This window comes from Balaenoptera musculus, chromosome 16 (assembly GCF_009873245.2).
Source record: "Balaenoptera musculus isolate JJ_BM4_2016_0621 chromosome 16, mBalMus1.pri.v3, whole genome shotgun sequence".
NCBI classification, from domain to species: Eukaryota; Metazoa; Chordata; class Mammalia; order Artiodactyla; family Balaenopteridae; genus Balaenoptera; species Balaenoptera musculus.
Window position 1 is genome coordinate 61269294 of NC_045800.1, and position 22094 is coordinate 61291387.

At 38.6% G+C, this 22094-nt stretch overlaps 1 protein-coding gene across 4 annotated transcripts in view; it reads left to right on the forward strand.

The window, feature by feature from the left end:
• Positions 1-22094, forward strand: part of CFAP70 (cilia and flagella associated protein 70) — an 89557-nt gene that overhangs the window by 14989 nt on the left and 52474 nt on the right. For 3 of the 4 annotated variants that reach the window (XM_036828462.1, XM_036828464.1, XM_036828463.1), the window contains 7 exons: positions 4446-4544; positions 4714-4793; positions 5995-6174; positions 9496-9678; positions 12027-12121; positions 16304-16403; positions 20825-20959. In XM_036828462.1, coding sequence (XP_036684357.1) covers positions 4446-4544; positions 4714-4793; positions 5995-6174; positions 9496-9678; positions 12027-12121; positions 16304-16403; positions 20825-20959 — 872 coding nt within the window. The remainder of the gene's footprint in view (positions 1-4445; positions 4545-4713; positions 4794-5994; positions 6175-9495; positions 9679-12026; positions 12122-16303; positions 16404-20824; positions 20960-22094) is intronic. The other variant, XM_036828465.1, reaches the window with a different exon arrangement.

The following is a 22094-nucleotide window of genomic DNA, read 5'->3' on the forward strand; positions in this document are numbered from 1 at the left end:
AAAATGTCAGCACTTCCCCAAGTGATCTGCAGATTCAATGCAATCCCTATAAAAATTCTAAAGACATTTTTTTGCAGAAATTTTAAAAAAAACCTTTCTATAATTCGTATGAAATCTTAAGAGACCCCAAATATCCAAAGCAGTCTTAAAAAAGAACAAAGTTGGGGGTCTCATACTTTGTTTTCAAAACCTACTACAAAGCTACAGTAATCAAAGCAGTGTGATATTGACAGAAACAGAGACATACAGAACAGTGGAATAGAATAGAGAGCTGAGGAATAAACCCTAACATATATGGTCAAATGATTTTTGACAAGGATGCGAAGACCATTCTATAGGGAGGGTAAGTCTTTTCAACTAGTGGTGCTAGGAAAACTGGATATCCACATGCAAAAGAATGAAGTTGGACTCTTACCTAACACCACATTCAAAACTTAACTCAAAAATGGATCAAGGACCTAAATGTAAGTTCTAAAACAATAAAGCACTTAGAAAAAAACATAGGTCAAAACTTCATCACATTAGATTTCGCAGTGACTCTTGGATTGGATAGCAAAGGCACAGGTAACAAAAGAAAAAAATGGACAAATTGAACTTCATCAAAATTTAAAACTTTGGGGCATCAAAAGACACTATCCACAGAGTAAAAAGGCAACCCACAGAATGGGAGAAAATATTTACAAATCATATATCTGATAGGGGGTTAACATAGAGAACTCCTAAAATTCAATACCAAAAATACCCCAAACAACCTAATTCAAAAATGGGCAAAGGATTTGAATAGACTTTTCTCCAAAGATGATCTACAAATGGCTAGTAAACACATGAAAAAATAGTCAACATCACTAATTAGGGAAATGCTAACCAAAAATACGAGATACAATCTCATACCCATTAAGATGGCTTCTGTCAAAGAAACAGAAAACAAGTGTTGGCAAGGATGTAGACACATCGGAACCATTGTGTACTTTTGGTGGGACTGTAAAATGGTACAGTTACTGTAGGAACTGGTGGTTCCTCAAAAAATTAAAAATAGAATGACCATATGATCCAGCGATTTCACTTCTGGGAATATATACAAAAGAATTGAAAGCAGGGTCTCAAAGAGATATATGTACACTTATGTTCATAGGAGCATTATTCACAAAAGGTAAAATGTGGAAGCAATCCACGTGTCCATTGACAGATGAATGGATAAGCGGAATGTGGTATGTACGTACGGTAGAATATTGTTCAGCCATAAAAGGAAGGAAAGTCTGACATATGCTATAACATGAATGAACTTTGAGAACATTATGTTAAGTGAAATAAGCCAGTCATGAAAAGACAAGTACTGTATGATTTCACTTATATGAGTTACCTAGAGTAGTCAAATGCATAGGGATAGAAAGTATCCTGGTGATTTCCAGGGGGAGGGGAAAATGGGGAGTTATTGTTGAACAGGTATAAAGTTTCTATTTTAGAAGGTGAAAAGAGTTATGGAGATGGATAGCTGTGAAGGTGGCACAAAAATGTGAATATACTTAATACCACTGGACTAATACTTAAAAATGGTTAGGATGATCAACTTTATGTAATGTGTATTTTAAAACAATTTTAAAAAGACATAAAAAAATATTCTGCCATTACTCTTGAAAACTTTGATAAAATGGACAATTTAGAAAACCTAAAGAAATGGAAGACGCATCAATAGAGTGAAGGAGACTTAAGAGACACCAGCTAGGGACTTCCTTGGTGGCGCAATGGTTAAGAATCCACCTGCCAATGCAGGGGACATGGGTTCGAGCCCTGGTCTGGGAAGATCCCACATGCCACGGAGCAACAAAGCCCGTGCGCCACAGCTACTCAGCCTGCTCTCTAGAGCCCACATGCCACAACTACTGAAGCCCGCGCACCTAGAACCCGTGCTCTGCAACAAGAGAAGCCACTGCAATGAGAAGCTCGCGCACCGCAACAAAGAGTAGCCCCCACTCGCCGCAACTAGAGAAAGCCCGACCGCAGCAACGAAGACCCAATGCAGCCAAAAATAAAAATAAATAAAATAAATAAATTAAAAAAAAAAAAAAAAGAGAGACACCAGCTAATCACAATGTGTGGAACTTATTTGGATCCTGATTCAAGCATTCAAAGAAAATGCTGTTGAGAGGTATGAGGTGGAGCAAAAGGAAAGGCATACCATGTTGAACAGGAATGCTCAACATAACAAAGATGTCATTCTCCCTCAGTTTATCTGTAAGTTTAACATGATCTCTATAAATCTGCCAACATTATTTTTTTAAATTATAGAATGCTTACAGAAAAAAGTTTTTTTTTTTTAATTTATATTTTTTAAATTTATTTTTGGCTGCGTTGGGTCTTCATTGCTGCGTGTGGGCTTTCTCTAGTTGCTGCGAGCGGGGGCTACTCTTTGCTGCGGTGCGCATCCTTCTCATTGCAGTGGCTTCTCTTGTTGCAGGGCACGGGCTCTAGACACATGGGTTTCAGTAGTTGTGGCACACGGGCTGTAGAGCGCAGGCTCAGTAGTTGTGGCACATGGGCTTAGTTGCTCCGTGGCATGTGGTATCTTCCCGGACCAGGGATCGAACCCATGTCCCCTGCATTGGCAGGAGGATTCTTAACCACTGCACCACCAGGGAAGTCCCCAGAAAAAAGTTTTTAAAGTAAGAATAATCAGGAATTTCTGAAAAGAAAGTTAATGCGGGATTATTAATCCTACATGACAGTAAAACATAGTGTAAGACCATAATAAAACAATGTGGTATTTGTGCATGCAGAGACTTACAGATTATTAGGACAGACTAGCAGGTCCAGAGATCGTCACCAATACTTCTGGTAAGTTAACATCTGATTAAGATGACATTTCACATCAGTAGGGAAAAAGATGGTCTATGTAATCAGTGGTGTAAGGACATCTGGGTAGCTCTCTGGAAAAAGATGTAACTAATATCTCAGAATTACACCAAAATTAATTCTAGGTGGATAAAAATGTGTAAAAAGTTAAACCATGTAAGTATGTACCATAAGAAATCATGGAATTAAAACAAATAAACATAGGGACTGGGGACTTCCCTGGTGGTCCAGTGGTTAAGAATCCTTCCAGTGCAGGGGACATGGGTTCAATCCCTGGTCGGGAACTAAGATCCCACATGCCACGGGGCAGCTAAGCCCATGTGCTGCAACAACTGAGTCCACACACTCTGGAGACCACGTGCCACAGCTAGAGAGAAGACCCCACGCCACAACGAAGATCTTGCGTGCCGCAACGAAGACCCAATGCATCCAAATAAATAAATAAATAAATAAATAAATAAATATTTTTTTAAAAAAGGAAAAAGGGACTTTCAGGTTCCCTCTTTATTTTATTTTACTTTTAAAATTTATTTATTTATTAATTTTTGGCTGCATTAAGTCTTCATTGCTGCACGTGGGCTTTCTATAGTTGTGACGAGCGGGGTCTACTCTTAGTTGTGGTGCACGGGCTTTGTGTTGTGGTGGCTTCTCTTGTTGCAGAGCACAGGCTCTAGGTACTCAGGCTTCAGTAGTTGTGTCATGCAGGCTCAGTAGTTGTGGCTCACAGGCTGTAGAGCGCAGGCTCAGTAGTTGCGGCACACGGGCTTAGTTGCTCCGCGGCATGTGGGATCTTCCCGGACCAGAGCTCGAACCCGTGTCCCCTGCATTGGCAGGTGGATTCTTAACCACTGCGCCACCACAGAAGTCCCAGATGGTGATTTTTAGTCTTTCCTAAAATTGATTGAGGGAGTCATGACCAGTAATTTCTTTTTTTTTTTAAAACATTCTTTAAGAATTTCACTTTATTTATTTATTGGCTGTGTTGGGTCTTCGTTTCTGTGCGAGGGCTTTCTCCAGTTGCGGCGAGCGGGGGCCACTCCTCATCGCGATGCGCGGGCCTCTCACTATCGCGGCCTCTCCCGTTGCGGAGCACAGGCTCCAGACGCGCAGGCTCAGCAATTGCGGCTCACGGGCCCAGTTGCCCCGCGGCATGTGGGATCCTCCCAGACCAGGGCTCGAACCCGTGTGCCCTGCATTGGCAGGCAGATTCTCAACCACTGCACCACCAGGGAAGCCCATGACCAGTAATTTCTTATACGTGAAATAGAATAGAAAATACCTAAGGATTTTGAGCTAAGGATGGATATTACATGAAACTTTGTTATAATCATATGTATCAGTAAGTTTATACATATGTGTGTACATGATTATGATGTAAAAATCCTTTTTAAAAATAATTTGCATGCAAAAAGATTAATAAGTCACTGAGGAGGTCCAGTATCTTCCACTGGAAGTCACTAATAATGGTGCCTTCTCGAGTTTCAAGTTCATTTCTCTTAACTTGAATTTCTCTGACAATGCTTTGTTTGTTGCACCTTGGTTATCTGATGTGTGAGCTAGACATGTTCTCATTTTCTTTGTTTTGATTTTTCTAGTAACGATGACTGAAGCTTTACCAAAGGAAAAGAAACAGAAAGAGGAGAAGACCATGATTCTTGGTCAAGCTGTGGTGGACCTTCTTCCTTTACTGGAAGGTCAGATGTGTGATTTGCTCAAAAGCAGAAATAACAAAGCTCATAAAACTTAGTTCCAGAGAAGTGTAAAAATCAGCCTCAGTGAGTTTGAGGGATTCACTGAAAGATGAGCACAGTTATTTCTGCCTAACCCTTCCTTCTTTGGCTTGACTTGGCCTTCTTTTCGCAGGAAAGAGTTCGTTTGAAACGATGGTCCCGTTGCACCCTGTGCCAGGCTCGCCCTTGGAACCTCTTCGATCAGGTGTTAAGGTAATCAGAGTTTTAACTCTTAACATTTCAGCCTGATATTCAGTCAAGCCTGTCTGCTCTTAAGGTTAAATTTAGTTGAGTCCAATTCATCAGGCACCTTCTTTTCACAGGCACACATAGTGCTAGGTTCTGGGAAACAAAGATGAATAAGCCAGACTCCTACTTTAGGAGTTCATAATCTAACCATCAGAGGTTATGACCAGTGTGATTAAATGGTGGGGTGGGGCATATGGACACAGAGTAGGTATCTGTTACTTTGCCCCGGGGTAGATGCAGGGAAGGCTTAACCATGGAAATGCCTCTTTAACTATGACCTGATGAATTAAATTAAATAGTATATGAATGCATCTAACACACTTTCTGGCATGGTAGCCTGCTTCTGGTCACTGGAGGAGGGGAAGCATGAATTGGTAGGCTGTGTTACTGGTTTGTGTTGTGGACTTTGTTTCCCAGTTCCTCCTGGGATCAGTAGCTTCTTGGGGCACTGCTTTTGCCACTCTTGTACAAGTACACTCACTCTCAGCAGATACCACAGCTGTCTTCAGTTTTGCACAAGTAAGCCCCAACTGCCCCAACTATTCTGAATGCAGTTCCCTACTTAACCGTTGATGTAGGCCCCTTCCTGATTCTTGTTGATTCTGACCTTCGAGCTGCCACAGTCCACTCCTACATCTGCTGTGATTCTCTCCTTCTCTTATTTTAGGATGTGATTGGTTTCTCCTAGGTTTTTTTGGTAGATCTGATTTAATTTGCTTTCTGTCTTTCAATGATTCCTAAAAATGTGTAGTCCAGTGATGGCATTTCTTGTTTTCCAGGGCTATTGTAGCATTATTGTTTTATTGGATATAAAGATAATCAATTAATATCCTTCTGTCATTCCATGTGATTTGTGCTGGAAAGAAGTAGATATCTGGGCTCAATCTGCCTTCCTTGGTCCAGTGTCCCAGTCTATGTACTGTTGATTTCCCTTAGATCTTATAGAAGAAAAGAAGGGAAGGGCTCTAGCTTAGGGATAAGGTTCTCTTCTTGGCTTTATCTCTAACTCATGGGACCTAAAAAAAGCTATTTGAATCCTCTGTATGGAAATAATTAAACCTGACCTTCTTACCTTGAGCAATGATGTGAGGTTCAAATGAGATAATGTAAAAAAAGGGAGGCCTCTGGCATTTTCAAATGTCTGTGTAATTTTATTCTTTTACAGCAGTGCAGTCTTGAAGTTAAAGTATTTGTGGCGGAGCCCTTATTGACCGCAGCCCAGATCTCAGGAGGCAATCTCCTGAAGGTCACATTGGAGGCTGCCTACTCTGTGCCTGAATCCTTCATTCCAGTAGGGCCGCTGCAGAACTGCATGGTTGGTCTGCAAGTTCCATCAGCTGGAGAGGTAAAGACTTACAGCAAGATATTTATAGAGATTTAAACACTCATATGGTCATCTCTTCCTCACCTTCTAAGATTTCATTCAAAGCAGGCTCTGTTAATGGCTGAGATTTATTTTAGGCTCAAAAAAATAAAGTTTACTTCTGTTTTATACATGCATGTTAATATTTATAGTTTACATGTTATACATAATATAGACTACATATAATTTATATCAATAAATACATATTTATGATGGAAAATATATAAAACATTTAAAATCTGACAATTTTTGGATGTAGTATTTCTACACAGATTACTTTTATGCATATATTTTGTGGATTTTATATAATGTACTTTATTATACAAAACTTTCTTTTAATTCCAGGTTATTTTCTTAGTCCAGATTTCTATAGAATGCTTGTGTATGGGTCTTTTGAGGCTCTTGAGATTTCCAAATTACTTGATAAAAAAATGTAGTTAGGGCTTCCCTGGTGGCGCAGTGGTTGAGAATCTGCCTGCCAATGCAGGGGACACGGGTTCGAGCCCTGGTCTGGGAAGATCCCACATGCCGCGGAGCAACTAGGCCCGTGAGCCACAACTACTGAGCCTGCGCTTCTGGAGCCTGTGCTCTGCAGCAAGAGAGGCCACGATAGTGAGAGGCCCACGCACCGCAGTGAAGAGTGGCCCCCGCTCGCCGCAACTAGAGAAAGCCCTCGCGCAGAAACGAAGACCCAACACACCCCAGAATCAATCAATCAATAAATAAATTTATTAAAAAAAATGTAATTAGTTAATACTCTTACTTGCTTTATTGCCATTTTACATTTTTCGTATAGAAATCTCCAATTCTCCTTCACCATTTAACATTCCCACCTGCAGTGCACAAGGGTTCCAATTTCTCCACATTTACCAACACTTGTTATTTTCTGTTTTTTGATAATAGCTCTCCTAATAGATGTGAAGTAGCATCTCCTTGTGTTTTTGATTTGCATTCCCCTAGTGACTAATGATGTTGAGCATCTTTTCATGTGCTTATTGGCCATTTGTATATCTTCTTTGGGGAAATGTCTATTCAAGTCCTTTGCCCATTTCTGGATTGGGTTGTTTGTCTTTTTGTTGTTGGAGTTTTAGGAGTTCTCTATATATTTTAGCTATTACTCCCTTATTAGATATGTGATTTGCAAATATTTTCTCCCATTCTATTGGTTGCCTTTTTCACTCTGGTTAGTGTCTTTTTAAAAATAATTAATTAATTAATTTATTTGGCCGTGCTGCATCTTAGTTGCGGCACATGAGATCTTCATTCGGTTGCCGCATGTGAGATCTTTTAGTTGTGGCATGTGGGACCTTTAGTTGCGGTATGTGGGATCTTTAGTTGTGGCATATGGGATCTAGTTCCCTGACTAGGGATCGAACCCAGGCCCCTGCATTGGGAGCATGGAGTCTTAGCCACTGGACCACCAGGGAAGTCCCTGGTTAGTGTCTTTTGATACCCCCAAATTTTAAATTCTGATGAAGTTCAATTTGTCCATTGTTTTCTTTTGTTGTCGTAACCAAGAAATCATTGCCAAATCTGATGTCACGAGGCTTTTCCCCCTGTGTTTGCGTGTAAGAGTTTTATAGTTTTAGCTCTTATATTCAGGCCTTTGATCCATTTTGAGTTAATTTTTGTATATGCTGTTAGGTAAGAACCAACTTCATTCTTTTGCACGTGAATAACTAGTTTTCTTAGCACCATTTGTTGAAAAGACTGTCCTGTCCCAATTGAATGGTCTTTTTTTAAAAAAAATAAATTTATTTATTTTATTTATTTATTTTTGGCTGCATTGGGTCTTTGTTGCTGCACGTGGGCTTTCTCTGGTTGTGGCGAGCGGGGGCTACTCTTCACTGCGGTGAGCGAGCTTCTCATTGCAGTGGCTTCTCTTGTTGCGAGCATGGGCTCTAGGTGTGCAGGCTTCAGTATTGTGGCACGTGGGCTCAGTAGTTGTGGCACGTGGGCTCAGTAGTTGTGGCTCACGGTCTCTAGAGTGTAGGCTCAGTAGTTGTGGCACACGGGCTTAGTTGCTCTGTGACATGTGGGATCTTCCCAGACCAGGGCTCTAACTTGTGCCCCTGCGTTGGCAGGCAGATTCTTAACCACTGCGCCACCATGGAAGCCCTGAATGGTCTTGGCATCCTTAATTTTGACAATTTTTGCTGGCATTGGTTTTTTTTGTTTTGTTTTTTTTGAGGAGCAGATTTTCAAAGGTTCTTACTCTGCTGTTCTAGAAATGCCCCTCCTTCACAGAAGTTTTAAAACTTAACCCAAAGAACTAGAATAGTTGAGTTACAGGTTATGCCAATTTTACTTTTTATAAGAGACTACAAAATTGCTTTCCATAGTTGTACAAATTTACACTTCCATCAACTATGTATAAGAATACCATTCTCTTCACAATGCTGTCAACACTTAATATTTTTAGACTTTGACTTTGCCAATCTACATGGTCTCTCATTGTTTTAATGTGCATTTCACTTATTATTAATGATTTTTAGCATGTTTTTATTTAAATGTTGGATTTTTGAATTTCCCTTTCTATAAATTGTCTATTTATAACTTTATCAATTTTCTATTGCAAGTATATTTTAGATAAATTACAGATATGAAAATGGCTATATTTTTAGCCCTTTGTCAGATTTGTTTGTTTTTTAAAAGATAATTTTTAAAAAGGTACATCATGACTCTCATATAAATATAAAATGACATAAAGGGTTTAAACCAGTTCAGAGGAGAATCTGGGGACTTCCCTGGTGGTCCAGTGGCTAAGACTGTGCTCCCAGTGAAGGGGACCCGGGTTCTATCCCTGGTCAGGAAAGTAGATCCCACATGCGGCAACTAAGAGTTTTCATGCCACAACTAAAGATCCCACATGCCGCAATGAAGATCCCACATGCTGCAACTAAGACCCAGCCCAGCCAAATAAAGAAATATTTTTAAAAAAAGGAGAATCTGAACAAATGACCCATATATACAAGCAACCAGGAATCTTGAAATATATTTGCTAATAATTCAAAACTTATCAGCCATAGCACAATAATCAATTATATCTCCACTGGACAAAATACATGTCCATATCTATGGACAAGAATAATTTGCATTATTATCAATTTTCTATAAATTATGGAATTATAAAATAGCAGCAAAACAATGAAAGACACAGACCCCTCTTTAGAATCAGATAATCACAGAAGGATCTGTTAGACAACACCTGGCATTCCATTGAAAAGACACTTCAGTAATCTTTTTTTGTCTACTTCAAAGTCTTTCACAAAATTTCCTGATATATGGTATTTATTTCTATAGAAAGACTATCCCATTTACTTCAAGAATGGAACTCTGAAGCTTGGAGGGGAAAGAGAACCTGTTCCTCGGCCCAAAAAATGGCCTATTGCCAACATTCTGGCTCCAGGAGCTAATAACATTCCTGATGCTTTCATCGTTGGTGGGCCCTATGAGGAAGAAGAAGGGGAACTCAACCATCCTGAGGTGAGAGAATTAGGCGGGTTTGGTGATAATCTCAGTGCACTGACATATGATAAAACATATGTTTACAGTTTTTAAATCACTGTAATTCATATACATACGTCACCTCTTAAAGTAAGACAAGTATATGTCAAAACAAAACAATTATCCATAAAGTTCTGATTAAAATATTTCCTGACTTCTTAAGTCCAACAAACAAAATAATTGATTTAATTCATATTTACTCTTTATTTTATTTGAAATTTATTTATTTATGAGTAGGTTATAATACTGTTACAGGTCAAAGTAAAACATTAAGAGATATGCAGTTAAAGTTTCCCCCCTCCTCCACGTCTCTTCTTCCTAATTCCTTCCCAGATCATCACCCTGGTAGTTAACCTTTGTGTTTCCTTCTGGATACATATTTACGCATATAAAAGCAAAAGTAAATAGTCAAAAGAAGACTCAGAAGCAAAAACATTTAGAAAAGTAAAGTTTCCTCGTAAAGGATGCGAGGGAGTCAGATTTCAGAAAGACTGGCTAAAAGACATCAGCGTAGTAAAAGTCAGGGATCAAACTGTTTTTCTTTAGGGAGTCCAGATTTATAGGAATTATTCAAAGTCTTGCTGTTTTCAGATCTAGAATCTGTCAAGAAGACTCTGCTATTTTTGCTTTATCTCAAGTGTGAAATGTTTATGTATTTATTTTTAATTGAGTGTATGTAAAGTGCTTAATCATATTGGAAGTAGGGAAAATGTGTTTTTTCTTCATATACTCATACACACGTATACCTACACGTATTCTTTCCCTATCATTTTTTTTTCCACAAATGGTGGCATACTCACACACTTCTGCAACTTGCTTTTTTCGCATTATAGTGTATCTTGGAGATATTTTCCACTTTCTTTTTCTTTCTTTATTTGTACTTGTGTAACAGAGCAGGACCCTATGGGGCCTTCTGGGGACAGGCCTTTCCCCCACATCCTCTGCTTTAGCTCCTCTCTGAAGTACCTAGATAATAATATTTGATGCACATTTCCTGAGTTGTTTTACAGATGTGAAAACCCCCCACCAAATGGAAGATGACCATGAGCACACAGACCCAGGCCTCCTAGAGCCTAAGTACTGAAAATGTTAACCCCTGTGACACCACCCTGTTCCCTCACAATCAGCCAATCAGAGAATTGTCCATGAGCTGATCACATACCTTGTGACCCCTCTGCCCCCCACACACCAGGCTTTTAAAAATTTTTGCTGAAACCCTTCAGGGAGCTCAGGGTTTTTAGGGCATGAGCCACCTGTATCCTTGCATGGCCCTGCAATAAACCTTTCTTTCTCTGCTCCAAACTCCAACGTTTTGGTTTGTTTGGCCTCGCTGTGCGTTCGGCACACGAACTTGCGCTAACACTTGCTTTATGATATACGTTTTTTAAGGTATAGACATACTTTAATTTGCTTAACTAGTCTCCTGTTGGTGGACATTTCAGTTGTTGAAATTATTCTTTTCTTTTTGTTCCTTCACTCCCTCTTTCTTCCTTCCTTCCTTCCTTTCTTCCTTTCTTTCTTTCTTTCTCTTTCACTCTTACTTCATATTTTTCTACAACCTATGTTTGTCAAGAGCATAGAAAATGCTGTAAACACATTTGCAAATGTATTTTGAATGAGCTGATAATCATTAGTGGAAACATTCAATAAAGTAATTTTACAATGAGTGGTTGAATTACTTTCAGTATCTGATTCTAAATATTTTAAATAGAGATAAGGCTAGCAATACTTTAAAAACATTGTGCAATGTCTTTTCTCATCATTGTGATTACTAAAAATTCATGCTCTTCTTACATTAATGTTTTCATTTAGATCAGATATTTTAGATATTTAGATTTTATATTCCATTTTAGTTTAGATAACTAGTTCTCAACCCTGGTTGCTCATCAGAGTCACCTGGAAAGCTTTTAAAATAGTAACAATGGCCAAGCTGTAACCCAGATCAATTACATAAGAATTTACTTTCAAAATAATACCAACGCCTAGGTTTTGATTTTTTTTTAGCAACTCCCAGATAATTCTAATATGCATCCACGGTTGAGAATCACTGATTAAGGTTATGTGAGTGAATATTTGGCAGTTAGTATTAGATTGATATAAGGATAATATAAGTATTTTATTCTATATACTGTATTAATAGTAAAGTACCCTCAAATTTAAGATGGTGGTAGTATTTTCAGTAGTAGTCATACTTATAGTAGTAGTAGTAGTAGTAGTAGTAATAAAAGTATTGTGACCAAATCCATTAAAAGAATGCCCCACAGATGGAGCAGGAGACAACCATGGCATACTGAGAGAATAAAAGTCTCTGTCTTATGATTTTATAGGACAGGGAATTTAGGAACCAAGCAGAGTGCATAAAGAAAAGGATTACTTGGGACTTGGAAAGTCGCTGCTACCTTGATCCTCCTGCAGTGATCAGGTAGGAAGAGGGAGGGAATATGTCTAACCAACACAGACTGTAGGTGGGAAGAAATGTTACTTTTGTTTATTTATATTTGAGTTAAGGTGATCTGAGGTTCTCTTCCACCACATCTGCTAATAGCAGGCTTCTAGTGATGGTTGCTTAACCATGGGGGATTCTTGTTTCTCTTTCATATAAAAGAAGTTCAGAGCTGGTATGTGTTGTGGCTCTACAGTATTATTAGATATCCAGGCTCAATCTTTCTTTTTGCTCTACCTTCTTTAACATGTACGTTCCATCCACAAGATTGTCTCATGGTTCAAGATGACTATTGGAGCTCCAGCCTGCACATTCACATTCCTGTCAGAATGTTGGAAGAGGGGAGTGCTTATGGATTAAAAAAGGACACACGTTGGCTGTATTAGCCCCTCTTATAGAACCTTCCTGGAATCTGACAACCCCTGTTTACATCTCATTGGCCATCTCTCGATGCAAAAGAGGCTTGCTTAGGAAATAGTGGTGTTGTTGGACACATTGTCACCCAGACTAGATCAGGATTTATATACTAAAGCAGAACATGACACAGTTTTGTGTGGGTAACTATCAGTCTCTGTCACAGTGACCTGGAGGTTAGGGAGAGGTGAGAAATAGAGGATTATCAATATATGTATAATCTGAATGAAAATCTCTGTTTTTTTCAATTAGTAGACTATTTTTTAGAACAGTTTTAGGATTATGGAAAAATTGATCAGATATTTCAGAGTTCCTATACACCCAATTTGACAGTAGTGTATAATATTAATGTACATTGTTGGATTTGATTTGCTGATATGTTGTTAAGGATACATTGTTACTATTATTTGAACAGTTATCTATTTGACTGATTAAAAATAAGAAAAAAAATTTTTTTAAATTTATTTATTATTTATTTATTATTTATTTTTGGCTGTGTTGGGTCTTCGTTTCTGTGCGAGGGCTTTTCTCTAGTTGCCGCAAGTGTGGGCCACTCTTCATCGTGATGCGCGGGCCTCTCACTATCGCGGCCTCTCTTGTTGTGGAGCACAGGCTCCAGACGCGCAGGCTCAGTAGTTGTGGCTCACGGGCCTAGTTGCTCCGCGGCATGTGGGATCTTCCCAGACCAGGGCTCGAACCCGTGTCCCCTGCATTGGCGGGGACAATTGTCCCTGGTGCAGTCATTCCCTGGTGCGGGGAAACCCTAAGAAAAAATTTTTAATTTATTTTACTTTAATCTGTTTCATTCTCTGATTTTCTTCCTTTCTTTATGTAGATCCACGTTTCTGACCCATATCATTTCCTTTTCTCTGAAGACTTTTAGCACTTTTTTTTTTTTACAGGCATTTAAAAAAAATAAATTTATTTATTTATTTGTTTTTGTTTTTGGCTGTTGGGTCTTTGTTGCTGTGTGCAGGCTTTCTCTAGTTGCGGAGAGTGGGGGCTACTCTTCGTTGCAGTGTGTGGGCTTCTCATTGTCGTGGCTTCTCTTGCTGGGGAGCACGGGCTCTAGGCATGCGGGCTTCAGTAGTTGTGGCACGCGGGCTCAATAGTTGTGGCGCACGGGCTTAGTTGCTCTGCGGCATGTGGGATCTTCCCAGACCAGGGCTCAAACCCATGTCCCCTGCATTGGCAGGCAGATTCTTAACAACTGCGCCACCAGGGAAGCCCAACTTTTAGCATTTCTTGCACGGCAGGTCTACTGGCCACAAATTCCTTCCATTTTTGTTTGACTAAGAAAGTATTTTTCCTTCACCTTTGAAGGATAATTCCACTAGATACAGAATTCTAGGTTGGTGGTTTGTTTCCACACCACTCTCTTCTTGCTTGCATGATTTCTGAAAGGAAGTCCAATGTAATTCTTATCCTTATTCCTCCATAGGTGAGGTGTTTTTTTCTCTTCTTCCAAGATTTTCTTTCTCTTTGGTTTTCTGCAGTTTGAATATGATATACCTTAGGTGTAGACTTTTTTTTTTTTGTATTTATTGTGCTTGGTGTTCTCTGAGCTTCCTAGATCTGTGGTATCTGCCATTAATTTGGTAAGATTTGTAGCCATTATGACTTCAGATATTTCTTTGGCTCCTTTCTCCCTTTCTTCACCTTCTGGTATTCCTGTTATACCTTTTGTAATTGTCCCACAGTTCTTAGATATGCTGTTGTGATTTTTAAATTTTTTTCCCCTTTCCGTTTCAGTTTGGGAAGTTTTTATTGGCTCACTGGCTTCAAGATCACTGAGTCTTTCCTCAGCTATGTCAGGTCTGTTGATAAGCCCATCAAATGAATTGTTCCTTTTTTTTAGTGTTTTTGATTTCTAACATTTCCTTTTGATTCTTTCTTAGAATTTGCATCTCTCTGCTTACATTACCCATCTGTTCTTGCATTTTGTCTGCTTATTCCATTAGAGTTCTTAACATTACTAATCATAGTTATTTAAAATTTTCTATCTGGTAATTTCAAAATCTGTGTCATATCTGAGTCTAGTTCATATGCTAGCCTTGTCTCTTCAGACTGTATTTTTTCTTGCCTTTTACCATTCCTTGTAGTTTTTTATTGAAAACTGGACATTATATTTTGGGTAGTAAGAAATGCGGTAATTAGGTTTTTTACTGTGAGTTTTTATGTTAACCTGGCTAGGAGGTAGGCTGTGTTTAACACTTGCTGTAGCTGTAGATGCTAGAGGCTTCAGTGTCCTTTTGCTCCTTCCCTATTGTCTTTGGGTTTGCTAAGAGCTCTTTCCTAAATAGGGTTTGTGTTTTGCAGATTCTCAGTTCTAATTCACTGTTATTATACTGGATCCTGTTGATGTGTGGCGGTAAGGTGTTGGGGAAGGGAAGTGTTCTATACTCCTGTGATTAAATCTCAGTATTTTAATGGGTTTGAGCCCATAGGTTGTGACTTCATAAGTGTGTAATAGTCTTTTTTTCTTCCTCTCTTCATGTGAGACAGGAAGGCTAAATAGGACTGGAGTTGTCTAATTGCCCTTTCCCGGGGTCAGGTAAAACTCTGGTGAAGTAGTTTCCCTTACAGAGCAGGCCTTTGTTATGGAGAATACTCTGGACATATTTTAATATGGTTACCTTTCCTTTCTCCCTGCCTAAGACTATTCTCTTGTTTTCACCATGAGAGTCTGATGGAGCTCCTTGATTTAAAACCCAAGAACATGTGGGGACCCCCTAAGACTGGGCACCCAGGAGTTTTTTAACTCTCTGGTTAGTTCACGCTCAGCCTCCAACAATCTTTCAAAATTATCATTAAAGTGTTTCTACCAGTTACTGGCTCTAATGGCTTCTGATGCCTGTCAGCTGATCTCAGCTGTGATTCTCAGTACTTGCCTGTTTCTCTAAACTTCCAGGTGGCAATTTGCCCTGTGAACTTAATTCTTAGATGGATCTAAGAAAAGTCATTGATTTTCAGTTTGACTAGCTTTTTTCTTACATATGCCTTTATTTTTTTTAATTAATTAATTTATTTGGCTCCATTGGGTCTTAGTTGAGGCATGCAGGCTCTTTGTTGCGGCGTGTGGGCTTCTCTCTAGTTGTGGTGCGTGGGCTCAGTAGTTGCTGCGCACAGTCTCTCTAGTTGTGGCGCTAGGGCTCCAGAGTGCCCAGGCTCAGTAGTTGTGGCACGTGGGCTTAGTTGCCCTGTGGCATGTGGGATCTTAGCTCCTCGACCAGGGGTCGAACCCTCATCACCTGCATTGGAAGGTAGATTCTTAACCACTGGACTACCAGGGAAGTCCCTGACCAGCTCTTTTCTTGTTGTGAGGACAGGAATGATAGCTTCCAAGCTCTTTATGTGTTTGAGCTGGCAATGGAAGTCCTACTATGATTATTTTCATGGTAGAAATAAATGTACTTTATACTATTTGCATACTTGTCTGATTATTTCTTTAGAATAAATCACTAGAAGTGGAATTTGTGGGTCAAAGGCTATGAACATTTTAAAGACTTTTGATTCATGTTGTCAAACTGCTCTCAAAAATATACAATTTGCTTCTGCTAGCAGTATAGTATAATTATTTTTGGAATTTTATTGCTATGAGAAGGTTTTAAAAGCCCACATGCCTAATAAGAATTTTTACATATGTGTATTCCATTACTTTTTAAGAGAGGAATACTTCCTTTTGACCTAAATTATACTAACCCTATTTTTGCATGTAATGCTAATGGGCTGATTTTTGATCTGCAGTTTCCAGAAGCGAATTGCTGATTGCCGATTTTGGCCTGTAGAGATCACAAGGGTTCCTCTGGTTACTGTACCCAAAGGAAAATCTGCTAAATTTGAAAAGGTAAATTAGATTACTTAAAAATATTTATATAAGAAATGCTGGGTCAGACCCAACCTGTTTTTCTGCTTCTAATTCTGATACCAAAGGAAAATATGAACTGTGTGGCTGCTCCCTAGGGTGACCAGCTTATCCTGATTTGCTTAATAGTTTCCCGGTTTTAGTGCTGAAAGTCTCATATCCCAGGAAACTCCCTTGTTCCTGGCAAATCAGGATGACTGATAACACTAGTTCCCCATTGTCCACTAAAATTTATTTAGGCTTTATTCTCAGATATCCTATTTCCCTTTAGCCCTTTGTTATAGTTTTACCATGGGTAAAACCATGAAAAATAGCCTCTTTTTTTAATGCTTTTCTTTTCTTTTTTTAAAATTTATTTATTTAATTTATTTATTTTTGGCTGCATTGGGTCTTCGTTGCTGTGTGCGGGCTTTCTCCAGTTGCGGCGAGTGGGGGCTACTCTTTGTTGCAGTGCACGGACTTCTCATTGCAGTGGCTTCTTTTGTTGGGGAGCATGGGCTCTAGAGTGCAGGCTCAGTAGTTGTGGCATGCGGGCTCAGTAGTTGTGGCTCACAGGCTCTAGAGCGCAGGCTCAGTAGTTGTGGAGCTCGGGCTTAGTTGCTCCGTGGCATGTGGGATCTTCCCAGACCAGGGCTCGAACCTGTGTCCCCTTCATTGGCAGGCAGATTCTTAATCACTGCACCACCAGGGAAGCCCCAGAATAGCCTTTTAATACATCAAAAGTAGTTAAATATTGGCAATATGGTTCAACCTACTACATCGTTCTAAATTTATTTTAGACTTACCTACTTAAATTGTTTTAGCCCGCTAATTAGAGTAATAGGATTCATAGATGTACTACTATTCTGAGAAGATACAGCTTTGATGAGCCTAGAAAAGTTCTCTATGGTATTTTGTTTGTTTGTTTATGATAAAAATAAATGCATTTGTCCAAATGACTGTGTTTCCAGTTCATCCCACTGACTATGCCAACAGTTGCTTCCTATCATGCTGAAGAAGAAAACCACGGGAAATAGCCTAAGAAATGTCCCCTACAAAAAGTCTTTTTTAAAAATTGAGATATAGTTGTTGCACAATATTATTAGTTTCAGGTGTACTACATAATGATTTGACACTTACATACATTATGAAGTGTTCACCATGATAAGTCTAGTAACCATCTGTCCCCATACAAAGTTATTACAATATTATTGACCACATTCCTTATGCTGTATATTATATCTCTGTAACTTATTTGTTATATAACTGGTGGTTTGTACCTCTTAATCTGCTTCACCTGTTTCTCCCACCCCTTCCGGCAACCACCCATTTTTCTCTATCTATGAGCCTGTTTTTGTTGTTTTTTTCTTTTTTTTTTTGATTCCACGTATAAGTGATAAGATGTGGTATTTATCTTTCTCTGACTTATTTCACTTAACATAATACTGTCTAGATCTATCCATGTTGTGACAAATGGCAAGATTTCAATTTTTATGGCTAAGTAATATATATACGTACCACATCTTCTTCATTTATCTTTTGATGGACAATTAGGTTGCTTCCATATCTATTTTAAATAATGCTGCAGTGAACATTGGAGTGCATATATCTTTTCAAGTTCATTTTTTGTTTTCTTTGGGTAAATACCCCAACGTGAAATTGCTAGATCATATGGCAGGTCTATTTTTAATTTTCTGTGGAACCTCCGTAGTGTTTTCCATAGGATCTCACCAATTTACAGTCTTACCAACAGTACATGAGGCTTCCCTTTTCTCCACATCCTCACCAGTGCTTATCTGTTGTCTTTTGATGGTAGCCATTCTGACAGGTGTGAGGTGGTATTTCATTGTGGTTTTGATTTGCATTTCCCTGATTGTTAGTGATGTTGGGCATCTTTTCATGTGTCTGTTGGTCATCTGTACGCCTTCTTTGGAAAAATGTCTATTAAGGTCTTCTGCCCATTTTTAAATCAAGTTGTTTGGGTTTTTTTGATGTTGTATGAGTTCTTTGGATATTAACCCCTTTTTGGATATATAGTTTGCAAATATTTTCCATTCAGTAAGTGGCCTTTGCATTTTGTTCATAGTTTCCTTCACTGTGCAAAAACTTTTTATTATTTTTAAAAATATTTATTTATTTATTTAGGCTGCACAGGGTCTTAGTTGCAGCACACGGGATCTTCATTGCGGCATGTTTTAGTTTCTTTATGCAGGATCTTTAGTTGTGGCACATGGGCTTAGTTGCTCCGCGGCATGTGGGATCTTCCCAGACCAGGGATTGAACCTGTGTCCCCTGCATTGGCAGGTGGATTCTTAACCACTGCGCCACCAGGGAAATCCCAATGATGTGTTTTAAAATGGGAATGTTTTCTTAATTTCTCTTTCTGCTAATTTGTTGTTAGTATATAGAAATGCAATGTATTTCTGTATATTAATTTTGTATCCTGCAAATTTATTGAATTCATTTATTAGTTCTAGTAGTTTTTGGATGGTGTCTTTAGGATTTTCTATATATAATATCATGTTGTCTGCAGTGACAGTTTTACTTCCTCCTTTCCAGTTTTCCTTTTATTTCTTTTTGGTGTCTGATTGCTGTGGCTAGGACTTCTAATACTATGTTGAATAAAAGTGGTAAGAGTGGGCATCCTTGGGACTTCCCTGGTGGCACAGTGGTTAAGAATCTGCCTGCCAATGCAGGGGACACGGGTTCGAGCCCTGGTCTGGGAAAATCCCACATGCCATGGAGCAGCTAAGCCCGTGTGCCACAACTCCTGAACCTGTGCTCTAGAGCCCACTAACCACAACTACTGAGCCTGCGTACCACAACTACTGAAGCCCACATGCCTAGAGCCCGTGCTCTGCAACAAGAGAAGCCACTGCAATGAGAAGCTGGCGCACCGCAACAAAGAGTAGCCCCCACTCGCTGCAACTAGAGAAAAGCCAGCGCAGAGCAACGAAGACACAATGCAGCCAAAAATAAATAAATAAATCAACAAATAAATAAAAATAAATGTATTAAAAAAAAAAAAAAGAGTGGGCATCCTTGTCTTGTTCCCAATCTCAGAGGAAATGCTTTCAGCTTTTCACCTTTGAGTATGATGCTGGCTTTAGATTTGTCATATATGGGGCCTATATTATGTTGAGGTACATTCCCTCTATACCCACTTTGTTGAGAGTTTTTGTCATAAATGGATGTTGAATTTTGTCAAATGCTTTTTATGCATCTGTTGAGGATAGTTGCATAAAAGGAGGATCATATGAGGATCATATGATTGTTATTCTTCAGTTTGTTAATGTGGTATATCACATTGATTGATTTGTGGATATTAACCCATCCTTGCATCCCTGAGATAAATCCCACTTGATCATGGTGTACAATTCTTTTAATGTATTGTTGAATTCGGTTTGCTAATATTTTGTTGAGGATTTTGGCATTTATGCTCATCAGGGTTATTGGCCTGTAATTCTCTTTTCTTGTGATATCTTTGTCTGGTTTCGGTATCTTTGTAATATATAATATGCATTGGCTAACATTCCTTAGATTTCTAAAGCAACATAATGTTATCACATGAAGATAGGACTTTTAATCTAATTTCTAATTATTGTTATAATCAGCAAAATCAAAGAGATTACTTTTAACCTTGTGGAAATTAAATGTGTTTTCTTTCACTAAATTGATTTTTTTCCTTATAAAAGTTTTCTATGGCAAACCATACAACCATTAAAAATTATGTTAAAATATATTTACTGACATGTTCTTCATCTTTGTAATGAGAAGTTAAGTGAGATTAGGGTTGGCAAATACATGACAGCAGACTGTCAGTCAACCTTCTTCATCCATGGCAGATATTACTGATCAATCAAAGCATTCTTTTCTTTTGAACCCAAATAAGGACACAGAATCTTTCTCAACACAGTATTCTAAAACACCTCCACTAATTGTTTAGAATTTAAGCATAAGTTAAATCCTACTTGTCATCACTGATCCAGATGATTTGTAAGGCCCCTCTCATTCATATGAATCTGTGAACTAAAGCTAAGGCCACAATCTGATTTCTTTTAAGCTTTTGTTGTTATTACTGTTTTTTGCAAAGCTTCACTTTTTCCTAAGAAGCAACATGGTGAAATTGACATTTTGGTTGAATATATAGTATTAATTAGTTTGCATATGTGTTGATCCAACTATTATCTTTACTGTTCATTAACAGTGTTAGTATACGTTATCTCAGAGATCATGGTATTTTTAAACCCAATTATAAATAAATAGATAAATGAGCAGAGACCCAAAATGTCGTATGTAAGTGGCCCAAATCAAGTAGCACAGCTAGTTCCTAAAGTCAGGTCTTTGAACTGCTAAGTCAGAGCTCCATACTTTATGCTACATTACTCTGTAGCACTAACAGCTGTCTGTTTTTACTCCTTTAGACTGATGATGAAGGTCAGCTTTTATTTCATGGTGTGGCTTATGTTAATATGGTGCCATTGCTGTATCCAGGTGTGAAGAGGATTCGGGGAGCTTTTCATGTTTACCCTTACCTAGATAGCACAGTCTATGAAAAGGTAAGAAAAATTTGAATAGAAGGTATCATCCTAATTTATTCTTATGTATGTGTTTACCTACATCTTTAGCACACATAGCTTTGCAATTGATATTTGGAACCAGCTGGTGTACTGGGATGTTAAATATAGAGCCTTGAAGTCTTCTGCCCTTGAACCTTAAAAACTTTAGGATAATGAAATCCAAAAACTGGAAACAACCCAAATCTCCATCAATAGGTGAACAAAAAAACAAATTATATAGTATAGCCATACAATGGAATACTACTCAGCAATAAAAAGGAATGAGCTATTAATATGTGCAACATGGATGAATCTCAAATGCATTATGATAAATGAAAGAAACCAGACAAAAGAGAGTACATACTGTATGATGCCAATGAAATACAATTATCAGAAAGTAGTGGCAGAAAGCAGATCTGTGGTTGCTTGGGAACAGGGATAGAGGGAAGAATGGATTACAAAAGAAATATGAGGTAAGTTTTAAGGATGATGGAAATACTGGTTATTCTAATTGCAGTAATGGTTTCACATGTGTATACACATGTCAAAATTGATCAAATTGTATACTTTAAATATGTAATTTATTATATAGGCATACCTCATTTTTTTGCCCTTTGCTTTATTACTTTTCACAGATATTGCATTTTTTTTACAAATTGAAGGTTTGTGGCAACCCTGAGATGAGCAAGTCTATGGGTGATATTTTTCCAACAGCATCTGCTCACTTTGTGTCTCTGTGTTGCATTTTGTTAATTCTCACAATATTTCAAACATTTTCATTATTGTTATATTTGTTATTGTGATCTGGGATCTGTGTTGTCACTAGTGTAATTGTTTTGGCCTTTTTTAGCAATAAAGTATTTTTAAATTAAGATCTGTTCTTTTTTTTTTTTTTTAATTTTTGGCTGCATTGAGTCTTCGTTGCTGTGTGCCGGCTTTCTCTAGTTGTGGCAAGCGGGAACTACTGTTCATTGCGGCGGTGACTTCTCTTGTTGTGGAGCACGGGCTCTAGGCGTGCGGGCTTCAGTAGTTGTGGAACATGGGCTCAGTAGTTGTGGCTCGCAAGCTCTAGAGCACGGCCTCAGTAGTTGTGGTACATGGGCTTAGTTGTTCCATGGCATGTGGGATCTTCCCG